Source organism: Cnephaeus nilssonii (assembly GCF_951640355.1).
Source record: "Cnephaeus nilssonii genome assembly, chromosome: 11".
NCBI classification, from domain to species: Eukaryota; Metazoa; Chordata; class Mammalia; order Chiroptera; family Vespertilionidae; genus Cnephaeus; species Cnephaeus nilssonii.
In genome coordinates, this window is record NC_137082.1 from 12,139,335 (window position 1) to 12,151,943 (window position 12,609).

Here is a 12,609-nt window from a genome sequence, read left to right on the forward strand (position 1 = left end):
CTATCCCATCGACTCTCAACTTATTTTTAGTTTTGTCTCAGAGCCATTAACCGTCCTTGGAGGCAGAGGCTGGCAAGAGGTGGGGGCCCCATTAGTGCCTAATAACATATTTATGGGCAGAGATTGGAGCTACAAACTATTCCCAGAATCCCTTGTGGAAATGACCTCTGTCAGCAGAACTGGACGCTGGCCTTGAGTGACAGGCAGTTGGGGGAACAGCTTTCGTCAGGGCCGAGAAAACTGGGCAGGAGTTGGGGACAGGATATCCTCTGAGGTTGAGTTATTGCAGCATCCAAAATTCAGGCAGGTGGGAAGACCCTTCGAGAACACACGTCTGGAGAGCAGGGACAAGGCACTGTGTAGCCCAGTGGTTTCAGGCACAGGCTCTGTGACTAACCTGCCACTTCCTGGCAGGTGAGCTGCTTAACCCTTGGTGCCTGAGTTTACTCATCCTTAAGATGGAGATGAGGGAGTGATACATGTGAGACCTGTAACTGTGCTTGGCCGGTAACTAGAACTCAATAAACGTATTCCACAAATATTCAGTGAGGGCCCACTGTGTGCCAGGCACCCTTATAGAAGCTGGGGGTAGAGCAGTGAGCAGAACCAAGATCCCTGCCTTACAGAGCTGACATTCTGGTGGGAGAAGACAGACTGTTAATAAACAAGTATATAAAATGTACTAGAGGGAATGAGTTCTGTGGAGAACCAATAAAACTGGGGAAGGGATTAGCAGAGGGGCGTGAGGAGGGCCTACTCTGCATAGGATGGTCAAGAAAGACCTCACCAAGAAGGTAACACCTGAGCGGAAACTCGAAGGAAGTGAGGAAGCGAGTCATGTAGATATATAGAATGGGGACAGCACGTGCAAAGGCCCTGAGGTGGGGATGAAGGTGATGTGCCAGATGACTCAGTGCCCTGGAGGCCATGGGGAGGACTTTGGCTTTTACTCTGAGCTGGGAACACCTTGCAGGCTCTGAGTTGAGGAGCAACATGGCCTGTCTTCTGCTTTCAAGGGGTCATTCTGGTTGCATTGCTGAGAAAACTGTAGTGGGAGGAAGTAGAGGCAGAGGGAGACCATAGAGGAGGCCACACTGCAATATCCAGGCAGGAGAGGATGATGTTAGACCAGAGTGCAGGGGGAGAGTGATGTGCTGTTGGCTGGGATACTGGGAGTGGGTATAATCAAGGATGGCTCCAGGTTTGGGCCTGAGTGGTGGGAAGAATGAAGTTGCCATTAACAGGTGAGGTAGGTGGTAGAAGGAACAAGTTTAGGGGGAGAAAATCAGGGGTTTGGCTTTGAGTGTGCAGAGTTTGAAATGGAGAATTGTTGCGGGGGCGGAGGGGTGGTACCTAAATTAAAGAGTCTGGAGTTCAGGGTTACGGTCTGGGCTGGAGACATTCATTTGGGAGTTGTCAGCGTAGACATGGTGTTGAAACCACTGGCCTGGGGATCACTGAGGGTGTCGTTGGATGGGGAGGGGGACCAAGCTCTGGGCCTCTCCAGTTTGGGGTGGACAAGATGAGGGGGAGCCAGCAAAGGGGACAGAGGAGGAGTGGCCAGGGGGACGGGACCAGGAGGGAGCGCCACCCAGAGGCCAGGTTGGAAAGTATTCCGAGCGGTTGAGAAATGGTAGCTGCTATTGCTATTGTCAGGTCAGAATGGAGGCACGAGTGATCATTTCAGAAGCTATCAAACACTTTACCACATGCCATGTGCCAGCCAGCCTGTTGAGAACTGTACAGACATCATCTCGCAAAAGCTCCATGAATCCAGAACCCCAAAGCCTGGAATCAGGCTAATGGAGGGGTCAATGGGAAATGCCCGCACTCAGGGACCTATAGGAGAAGCCGGTGGCCTGAGATCCAAGTCCCGGCAGGGGAAGAGGCCAGCTCTAAGTGGGTGTGAGTTGGGGTGGGCAGAGGAGGAGAATCCCAGCAGGCCCAGCAGGGCCCAGGCTCCCCTCAGCTCTGGGCCTTGGACGTTGGCTTCAGGGGGAGGGAATGATGCTTGGCTACAAGTGTCCTCTGGGTAAATGGGGCAAGTCCTCACCAGAGAAAGGGCAGCGAATTCAGAATCTCTTTGGTTGTGCGATCTCACAGACGTGTGCGCACACACTCTCGCGCACTCACACACATCTGTGCAGGTGAGTGGAGGGTGGTCTTGCCACAGCTTTTTCCTGAACGCAGAGGTAACTGAGCAGCCTGGTGTTCCACTCCTGCTTTGTAATTAATGAGCCGTGGCCCCCATCTGACCATCCTGGCAAACGGAAGTGGCCTTGGCACTGAGTTAACCCGAAGCTGAATTATTTATTGCCTGCTTTCCCCTAGCTATTTAAGTGATGAACAGCACCTGACCTTGCTCGTCTCCACTGGACCTGAGGGGCTGGGGAACCTCAGAGAGAGTCCCAGGTCCTGGAGGAGGGGCCCGCGGGAGGGAGAAACCTCTCTGAGCACCTGTTCTGTGGCCGCTGGCATCCAGTCTCAGTGGGCCCTTGTGGCTGCCGCAGGAGTGGGCATGCTGTTCTTTGAGCAGAAGGGAAGTTCTGAGGCCCAGAGGAGAGAGTGACTTGTCTGGAGTGACAGGGAGCAGGGGAGCTGGGATTTGAACCAAACTCTGCCTGGTCCCACTTCAGGGCTCTGCCAGCCCACCTTCCTTCCAAGCTGACTTGCAGGCCCCAGCCCAAAGGGACACAGATGTTCAGTCGACAAATACCACGGAGCCTCTACTACGTGCTGGGCAGTGGGCAGGGACTAGGGAGTGCTTCGTTTTCCTGTTCAGTAAAAGGTGTGATGATGGTGTGTACTTAATGGGGGAATTGAATAAGGGAACATGGTACCTCCTTGGCACTGAAGTCATCACGGTAGCTAAAGAAAAAGACAGAAAATCCGTTTCACCGTCATTGATGCTTTGGTGCCTTTGTTTACTGCCTTTTCTTTGTGTCTTTTTTCTGTGGTTAAGATCATGTAGTTTTTTAGTCCCACTTTTAATTTGACCTAACATTGTATCGTGAACATTTCTCCGCATCCTTGCAGATCCCTGTAAAAATCATTCACTAGTACATTATTTTTAAGATCCAAGGAGCTGAAAAAGACATACACAGTGAAAAGCCAGTTTCCTCCCTCCTTCCTCTCCCCTCCTCCCAGCTGCTGTCCCAGAAGCAACCTTGGTTGCCAGTTATCTGAGTCTCCTTCCCGAGCTGGTCTGTGCTTCTTCACCTATGTCCCCTTTAAACACACACACCCGTGGTGGCTCTCTGTTTGCTTGCTTCTGTGTGCCTTGGCTATAGTCCTATCGGTACCCACAGAGCCAGCTTCTTTGCAACAACTTCCTGTTGGGATGATCACCATTGATCTCATTGATCTCCTATTGATAGACATTGAGGTTGCTTCCAATCTTGCTGTTACATTAGCACCGTGGTAAATATCCCTGTGCAAATAGCTTTTTGTTCATGTGCAACTGTGTCTGTAATAGAATTACTGGGCAAACATGACATTTAGTGACTGTTTAATATTCCATTGTTACTGACGATTGGATAGGATGGTACACAAAAATCTTCCCCCCAGTTGAGGTTAGTTGGTATTCACCCATGCTTCATTTAAGGGTACCCCATGCACATTGTAGCCACATGCTGCACACCTGAGTATTAAAATGTTCAGCCAAAGTTAAAGTCTTAGAGCAAGAAATTCCATCCATTTTCCTAATTATTTAGCTATTGAGACGTTTTAAATATTTTTTCAATCCATTAATAGCTTTCATAATCATCATTGATCATTGCTACTTTGCTTTATATGTACACAATACTCACATATTTGAAAGCAAATATTCAGATATTGTATCAGTTCGCTGCACCCTTACTTAACTCCCATGTCTGTGGACCTGCTGGGCATCAGCTGGTCTTGACTGGGCTCAGCTCTATTCCGTGTGTCTCCCATCCTCCTCTTGGGACCAGTGGGCTAGGCAGGCAAAGAAACACAAAAGGTCTCTTAAGCCTAGACTTATAACTGCTGTTCTGTTGATTCGGCCTCATTCTATTGGCCAGGGCAAGTCACATGACTGAGCCCAAATTCAAGGAGTGGGGAAATACACTCTGCCTCTTTAATGGGAGGAAGTGAACAGTCACATGGTAAGGAGCATGGATGTGGGGAGGAATAAGAATCGGGGCCAAGGATGCAGCCAGCCTCAGATGTTAACAGTAATCTTAATTGACACATTTTGTTACTATTATTGATGCTTTTTTTTTTGCTAATTAGCTATGAAAATTACCTATGTGACCTCATATCAATGATTTTGCTCAAGGTCAGGGATGCCAGAAATAGCCTTGAAGTAGCCATTGGCTATGCCAAACCACAGTCCAGTTCTTGGCCATGTCCTGAGGCTGAAGATAGACATAGGTCATGCCTAGATGTTTGGCCGGGGTGGGAACTCAGGCCTCCTGCCCCCTGCCCCTGGACCAGGGCTGTGTCCATGGCATAGACCAGTCAGCTTACACCCGGGTTTGCTGTCTCGATGGTACAACAGGGGCTCTTCTCATTGCAGGGGAACATGGGTCCAGCTGCCTTCTGGCTTCTGCTCTTCCTCCTCAAGAATCCCGAGGCCCTGGCTGCCGTCCGTGGAGAACTCGAGCATGTCCTCTCTCGAGCAGAGCAGCCTGTCTCACAGATGACCACCCTCCCACAGAAGGTTTTAGACAACATGCCTGTGCTCGGTGAGATGGCCAGACCCTTCAGACAGCCCCAGGCTGGGTCATCATGGCCCCTTAGGCCCTCCCCCACATGAGCTCCCATCCTCCAGGGTCCATCAGTGTCCTCTGACCTAAGGTCCCCCTGAGCCTCCTGTCTTCTCAGACGTGGCATCTCCATGCCTCATTCTCAGCTTCTCATAGGCTCAGTAGGAGGTTTTAGGTTGCAAATGGCAGAAAACCTAACATAAACTGGCTGAAGCACACAAAGGACTTTATTTGGGGCAAGAAACTAAAACGTCCAGAAGTATTAGCTTCAGGTACAGGTGGATCCAGGTGCTCTAACAATGCCATCAGGATTCAGTCTTTCTCCATCTCTCAGCCTTGTTTTCTGCTGGGTTGGCTCCAGTCTCAGGCTGGCAAGAGGGCCACCAGAAGCTCCAGGCTGACGTGTTCTCGCCCCATGAGCATGTGCCTCTCTGCAGCATTTCTACCCAAAGTCCCAGGGATGTGTCTCATTGGCTCTCTTTGGGTCATATGCCCATCTTGAACCAATCATAGGGTTCATAGGGTTGGAATGCTCTGATTGGCCAAACACAGCCCAATCCCAGGAGTTGGGAGTGGAATCAACAGTCCAACCCCTGAGAGTGGGAGATGGATGGTCCCCAGAGGAAAACCAGGGTACTGTTTCCAGAAAGGGACTGACTATATGCTGGGCAGGCAAAAACAACCAATATTGATGGTCCTGCTCTCTCCCTAGCCTTCTCTGATATCTCTCTGGCTCCCACCTTCCCTCATTGCCTCTCTTGAGATTAGATCAAAATCCTCAAGTCTAAGATCTCTGAGGGACCATAGCAGTAACACCTCATGAACTTGCCTTTCGGCCTCACTGTGGGCAAGTCATGCTCCCTTTCTGAACCTCCTCACCTTCCTCCATAAAACGAGGGTTGGGGCGGCATTTGAGTGGGTAAGAGGACAGCTGCTGACCCTTCCTTGGACCTGCCCTGTGCAGACAGTGTGCTGAGTGAGAGCCTCAGGCTCACGGCCGCGCCCTTCATCACCCGAGAGGTCGTGGTGGACATGGCCATACCCATGGCAGATGGGCGGGAATTCTCCCTGCGACGTGGTGACCGCCTCCTCCTCTTTCCATTCCTGAGTCCCCAGAAGGATCCAGAGATCTACACAGACCCAGAGGTAAATGCCATACCAGAGACCGTGGGGAGAAAGTGGCTTCGGGACCAGCCAAATCTGAGCGGCATCCTAGCTCTGCCTTTTGCTGTGTGACCTTGTCACCGTTAGATTCCTGGTCAAGGCACATGCCTGGGTTGCGGGTTAGATCCCCAGTGTGGGGCGTGCAGGAGGTAGCCAATCAATGATTCTCTCTCATCATTGATGTTTCTATCTCTCTCTCCCTCTCTCTTTCTCTCTGAAATCAATAAAAATAAATAAATAAATAAACAACTGGCATATTTTTTAACCAGTCCTCTATTAATTGCCCATTATGTTGTTTCCAGTTATTTCCTCTTATAAACAAGCCCGCGATGAACATCCTCATAGCTTTTTTTCATGCATGCATGTATGGGGGTAGGATCAGAAATGGACCTTCTTCCTATCTCAGGTATTTAAGTATAACCGATTCCTGAACGCTGATGGATCAGAGAAGAAAGACTTTTACAAGGATGGGAAGCGACTGAAGAATTACAGCATGCCCTGGGGTGCTGGGCACAATCAGTGCCTGGGGAGGGGCTACGCCATCAGCAGCATCAAACAGTGAGTTTGGGGACAGGGGGCTGGGGGAGGGGAAGCTCCTGCTCTATCTGGTTGGCACACACCCTCCTCTCACCAGACCGAGAAGCTAAGCCAGGAGAAGAGTTTAAGGAAGAGGCTTCAAACGGATATCCATGAGCCATGTCTGGCCCACAAATCTTATTTATTTGTGTTTTTAGAATATGTGCTAACTTTTAAGAATCAGAAGAGCGCACGTAAAAAGCCAGCTTTCTAATTTCTTTTGAAATAATCAGATCTGCCAACAGGTTCTTCCCTCTGAGCCTAGTGCCCAGATACCAAACACCCAGAAGACCAAACACTGGACATCCTGTGCAGCTGACCTGGCTGTCTGTCTGCAGCTGCTGTGCTGCTCAGAACCCCTCGGCGGAACTGGCCAAGGGTCATCGGGCCCTTTGGTTATTTTAATGCCTCTTCATTCTCTTCCCTTGACCCCAAAGCCTTGGCCCCCAGATCACAAACAGATTGGACCAGGGGTTAGGATATCCACCCAGTCCTTCTGTCCAGCCCCTGTGTCGGTGTAAGCTAGGTGACCTTCTGTGCTCCTATTTTTCTCAACTATAAAATTGGGGTACTGGTGTGAGGAATGGCTCACCTGTCCAAATTTCAAATGACGGACTGGGAAACAGAAGCATGGCGAAAGTGAGACTTTTAATAACACTCTCCAGATTGGGCGTCCATTTTACAGGATCACACGTGGGGCAGGGAACACAGCCTATTTATTTAGACCCTCCTCCGGTTCCTCATTGGCTGAGGATTATTTCATCACCTATTTCCTAATAGGTCACCTAGGTCTTGCTGTCTCCCATTGGGTTATTTAAAAAAATGGGCTGGGGCCTTCTCTAGTTGCCTCCACCTGCATTTGTCTAGGGGAGTATTCCTAGGACCTGTGCTATCAGCCACGTGTACAGCTTTCACCCTCTTTCCCCACCCCCACATCCTGTTTGCTCTGGGGAAATTCAGCAGCTGCCTGGCCCCATGCTGTTTCTTTTCTATGAAGATAAATCAGAGGCATATTTCCTACACTGGTCATACTACATCCCAGAGGTGTCAGGACAAAGGAATGAGATCTTTCTAAACACTTAACCCACTGCCTGGCTCATTGTGAGCACCTAATAAATGTTAGTTACTATTGTAATTACTAGTCGCACTACTATTACCGGGCAGGTATTATGCTAAGTGAATGGGCCCTTAACATTAACCTCTCGGCCTCAGTTTTATCCAGCAGTAAAATGGAGATCATAAAACAGCCGGTTCTACTCTTAGGTTCTACTCTTAACGTTTCATGAGTGTTCCCAAAAGTCACTGCGCCGTGAGAAATCACGCATTAAAAACCACGGGGATTGTGGGAACAGTGGGGCGAAAAACCTCACCCATGACACAATGAGAAAAGATAAGAACCTAGGGGAAAATGGTAGTACAGGTTTACACATGTTAAATGGCTAACAAATACCCAAGTGCTACAGAAAATACCGCACTTTACTCTTAAAACGACCTGAAGTTCACTGTGGAAGTGGACTATGGGTGGGATGGCAGCTGTGAGCTACTGTGAAGCGCAGAAGGAGGGGTATCTGAAATTGGACATTTGATATGGATGGTGGAGCACATAACACACACACACATGCACATACGCACATGCACGCACCGTGAGCTGGGTCAAGGGAGGATAGAGTTTAGGTATGTGTGTGCGTTTTGTGAATTCCTGCTCAGCTCAGCTCAGCTGGGTGCAGGTTTTTGCATTCTCCTTGTGTTTCTCACAGATAAAATTGCACATAAGCTAATGTGAAATTTGCATTAAGCTTCACTCGTGCCCTAATATATCAATCACATTGGAACAAAGTCAGGTGTTCAAAACAAGTGTTATAGCAAGACCTGCTGTAGCTCCTATCTCCTAAAGCTTCTGGACAGATAGAGATCATATTAGGACACTACATGTTTAGCACAGTGTCTGGCACGTAGTGCTTCAATAAATTAGCTAAGTTGTTGTTATTTTTATCTCACTTAATCGTTATGACAACCCTGCTAGGTAGGTGTCAGTCTAACACTGAGGTCAAATCATTTGCCAGGTCAGACACCTGGTGAGTAGAGGTACCAGGATCCAAGTCCAGGTGTGGATACAGAACCCCCACCTGATATAAACTCACCCTCCAGCATCCTACAGCTTCAGAGCTGGAAGGGATACATCCCACTTTAAAAATATATATCTTTTTATTATTTCAGAGAGGAAGAGAAAGGGAGAGAGAGAGAGAGAAAAACATCAATGATGAGAGAGGATCATTGATCAGCTGCCTCCTGCACAGAGGGATTGAGCCCGCAACCGGGGCATGTGTCCTGGTTGGGAATCAAACTGTGACTTCCTGGTTCATAGGTTGACGCTCAACCACTGAGCCATACCGACCGGACATCCCACTTTTTTGACCTTCTTGGACCAGATGGGGAAACCGAGAAACTTGACAAGGGTCCCACACCCTTAAGAGGAGAGACAAGTTCTGTATCCAGCTCTTTCATCCAGAGCATTGACTTCGCTCTATCCTTGTCTTCCCTCTTACCGTTCATTTGGTAGATTAGAGAATCCTTGCCGTGTGCTCAGTCCACATTGGGCACCTGGGTCTCAGTGGGGGACGGTGGGGAGAAGGAGGAGCTGAAGACCCAGTGCTGACCCTTACTGACACGGGTGGTGCTGAGTAAGATAAGGCAGGAGGGCAGGAAGCAGTTGACATAAGGCAGGGCTGCCACCACATTTATGGGCACACTGATTACATCATAAATGTGGTTTGTATGCTTACCAGGACAGTTTTCCAGAAGATGGCAGTAAAGAGTACTTGTTCTTGCAAAGTTGGTTCCTTTTGACAGTTTTCCCACAGACACAGTAAAGCGTCTCAAGGGAGGGGTGCCTGTGTCCGATCTCACCAAGGCAGCCTGTGGTTTAGCAGCAGCCTTGACCAGAGCAGAAGGTGAGGACTTCCAGGTGTTTGGGAGGGAGGGTGAGTGTGGCTGGGGGGGAGTCAGAGGAGTCGCTGTTCATACTGATCAGGGGAAGCTGGTCTATGCTGCTGAACCAAACGACCCCCCCCCCCCCCCCCCGCACCCGACCAGTGTCAGCGGCTGTGACAACAAAGCTTAGTCCCCACTCACACAAAGTCAGCCGTGGGTTTGTGGGTCTCCTCCCTTCCATGCAGAGACTCAGGCTCCTTCCATCTCAATGCGAGGCCCACACACCTCCAGGCCCAGGGGAAGCTGGAGTGCAGCACCTGCTCTGAAGTGCTTTGGCGTGAAGTTGACACACAGGTCACTTCTGCTCACACCTGTCAGCCATGCTAGTGCACGGGCCCGCCTACCCACAGGGCGGCACACATAGGAGCTCCTGCTCTCTCGCTCTCCTTCCCTCACTTTTCCCAAAGTCAGAGTTGGGGGCAGACTCCGGAGGAGGCCGTTGCTCTCCTCCCTCATTCCTTTTTTGTTTGTTTGTTATTTTTAATTTCATTAAAATGTATTGGGGTGACATTGGTTAATAGAATGATACAGGTTTCAGGTGTACAGTTCTATAATACATCACCTGTATATGGCATTGTGTGTTCACTCAAAGTCCAGTCTTCTTCTGTCACCATGTATTTGGCCCCCTTTACCCTTTCCTACCTCCCCCAAACTCCTTCCCTCTGGCAACCGCCCTACTGTTGTCTGTGTCTGTGAGTTTTTGTTTGTCATGTTTCTTCATTCGTTGCTTTCAGTTTTATATCTCACATAGGGGTGAAATCATATGGTTCTTGACTTTCTATAGGACTTATTTCACTTAACATAATATTTGCAAGATCCATCCGTGTTGTTGCAAATAGCAGTATTTTATCTTTTCTGATGGCTGAGTAGTATTCCATTGCACATACGTATGTACCATATCTTCTTTATCCAATTATCTATTGAGAGACACTTCCGTTGTTGGTTGTTTCCACGTCTTGGTCACCGTGAACAATGAACATAGGGGTAGATATATCTTTTTTTTTTTTAATCTTTATTGTTGAGAGTATTACAAATGTCTCCTGCCCCTGCCCCCCATTGCCCTCCTCCACCTGGTTCCCACCCTCCCCCAGACCTTCACCACCCTATTGTCTGTGTCCATAGGTAATGCATATATGCATATAAGATCTTTGGTTAATCTCTTCCCACCCCTTTATCCCCCCCTTCCCTCTGAGATTCATCAGTCTGTTCCATGTTTCCCTGCCTCTAACTCTATGTTTTATTCATTAGTTTATTTTGTTCATTATATTTCTTGTTCGCTTATTTTGATTTTTAGATTCAATTGTTGATAGATATGTATTTATTGCCATTTTATTTATCATATTTTTTATCTTTCTTTTTTCTTCTTCTTCCTCTACTTAAAGAATACCCTTCAACATTTCATGTAATACTGGTTTGGTGGTGATGGACTCCTTTAGCTTTTTCTTGTCAGTGAAGCTCTTTATCTGACCTTCAATTCTAAATGATAGCTTTGCTGGGTAGAGAAATCTTGGTTGTATGTCCTTGCTATTCATCACTTTGAGTATTTCTTGCCACTCCCTTCTGGCCTGCGAAGTTTCTGTTGAGAAATCAGCTGACAGTCATGTGGGTGCTCTCTTGTAGGTAACTAACTGCTTTTTTCTCCTGCTGCTTTTAAGATTTTCTCTTATCTTTAACCCTTAGCATTTTAATTATTGATGTGTCTTGGTGTGGGCCTCTTTGGGTTCCTCTTTTTTGTGATTCTCTGCACTTCCTGGACTTGTAGTCTATTTCTTTTACCAGGTAGGGGAAGTTGTCTGTCATTATTTCTTCAAATAGGTTTTCAATATTTTGCTCTCTCTCATTTCCTTCTGATACCCCCATAATGCAAATGTTGGTACATTTGAAGTTGCCCCAGAGGCTCCTTACACTATATTCATATTTTTTATTCTTCTCTCTCTCTCTCTCTCTCTCTCTCTCTCTCTCTCTCTCTCTCTCTCTCTCCTAATTGGGTGTTTTTTGCTTCCTCATATTCCAAATCGTTGATTTGATTCTTGGAATCCTCTGTTCTACTGCTGGATCCCTATAAATTATTCTTTACTTCAGTTAGTGTATGCTTAATTTCTGACTGGTCCTTTTTCATGTCTTTGACATTCTCACTAAGATCCTTGAAAGTCTCACTAAGTCCCTTTGCACTCTCATTAATTTTCTTGAAACTCTCATTAAGTCCCTTGAAGTTCTCATTTAGACCCTTACGTAACCTTATAACCATTGTTTTGAACTCTGTATCTAGTAGTTTGCTTGCTTCCATCATTTTTTCCCCATTTGTAACATGTTTCTTTGTCTCTGCATTTTGGCTGCTTCTCTGTGTTTGTTTCTGTGTATTAGGTAGAGCTGTTATGTCTCCTGGAATTGGCAGGGTGTCCTAAAGGCCCAATGGTTCAGTCACCTGAGCTGGGCACTCTAGGTTTGCCTCGGTGTGGGCTGTATGCACAGTCTTGTAGTTGAGCCTTGGTTGCTGTTGGCGTCACTGGGAAGAATTGACCTCTAGGCCAGTTGGCTCTGAGGACCAGCTGTGTCTACAATGGAAGAGCTGCTATGCAGGAGACATCCCTATGGAGCAGGACTTGCTTCAGTGTGGCTTTGGTGCTCACTGAGTCTTCCCCATGAGTGTGTCACTTGTGAATTGGTAGAGTTGTAATCTGGTATGCTCTGAAGCTATCACCAGGTGCACTGGCTCTGGGGCCTTCCAGGAGGAGCAAAGTCAGCCACTGTTTGCGGCCATCTGGCAGGAGCTATAGAGAGATCTGCAGATGGCTGCTACTTGTATTGGGCTAGGAAGTGCCCAGATGAGGCCCAGCTGTGAAGGAAGGCAGGCTGGTGCTAGTGCCAGGTCTTGGGCCTTTAATTGGTAGGTTTGGGGCACACTGATGCCAGATGCTAGTTTTTTGAGAGATTTTAGCAAAGTCTGAAGCCTGAACCAGGACAGGCCATTCATATGGAAAAGCTGCTACAAACAGCTTGGTGGGGGTGAAAATTGGATGGGGTCTCAGAGAATCACCAGGCAGAGCAAACAGTGTGGGCCATGCTGATGGAAACTCAAATATGGCTGCTAGTCAGCTCTGCGTTGGGGGAGGTCCCAGCACAGGAACAATGACCCTTGTGAGCACCC

The 12,609-nt window shown here is 48.1% G+C and overlaps 1 protein-coding gene across 2 annotated transcripts in view; it reads left to right on the top strand.

Annotated features, from left to right (window-relative positions):
- PTGIS (prostaglandin I2 synthase) overlaps positions 1-12,609 on the top strand; it is a 42,210-nt gene that overhangs the window by 25,767 nt on the left and 3,834 nt on the right. For both annotated transcript variants that reach the window (XM_079784025.1, XM_079784024.1), the window contains exons 7-9: positions 4,541-4,709; positions 5,695-5,876; positions 6,301-6,452. In XM_079784025.1, the coding sequence (XP_079640151.1) occupies positions 4,541-4,709; positions 5,695-5,876; positions 6,301-6,452 (503 nt within the window). The remainder of the gene's footprint in view (positions 1-4,540; positions 4,710-5,694; positions 5,877-6,300; positions 6,453-12,609) is intronic.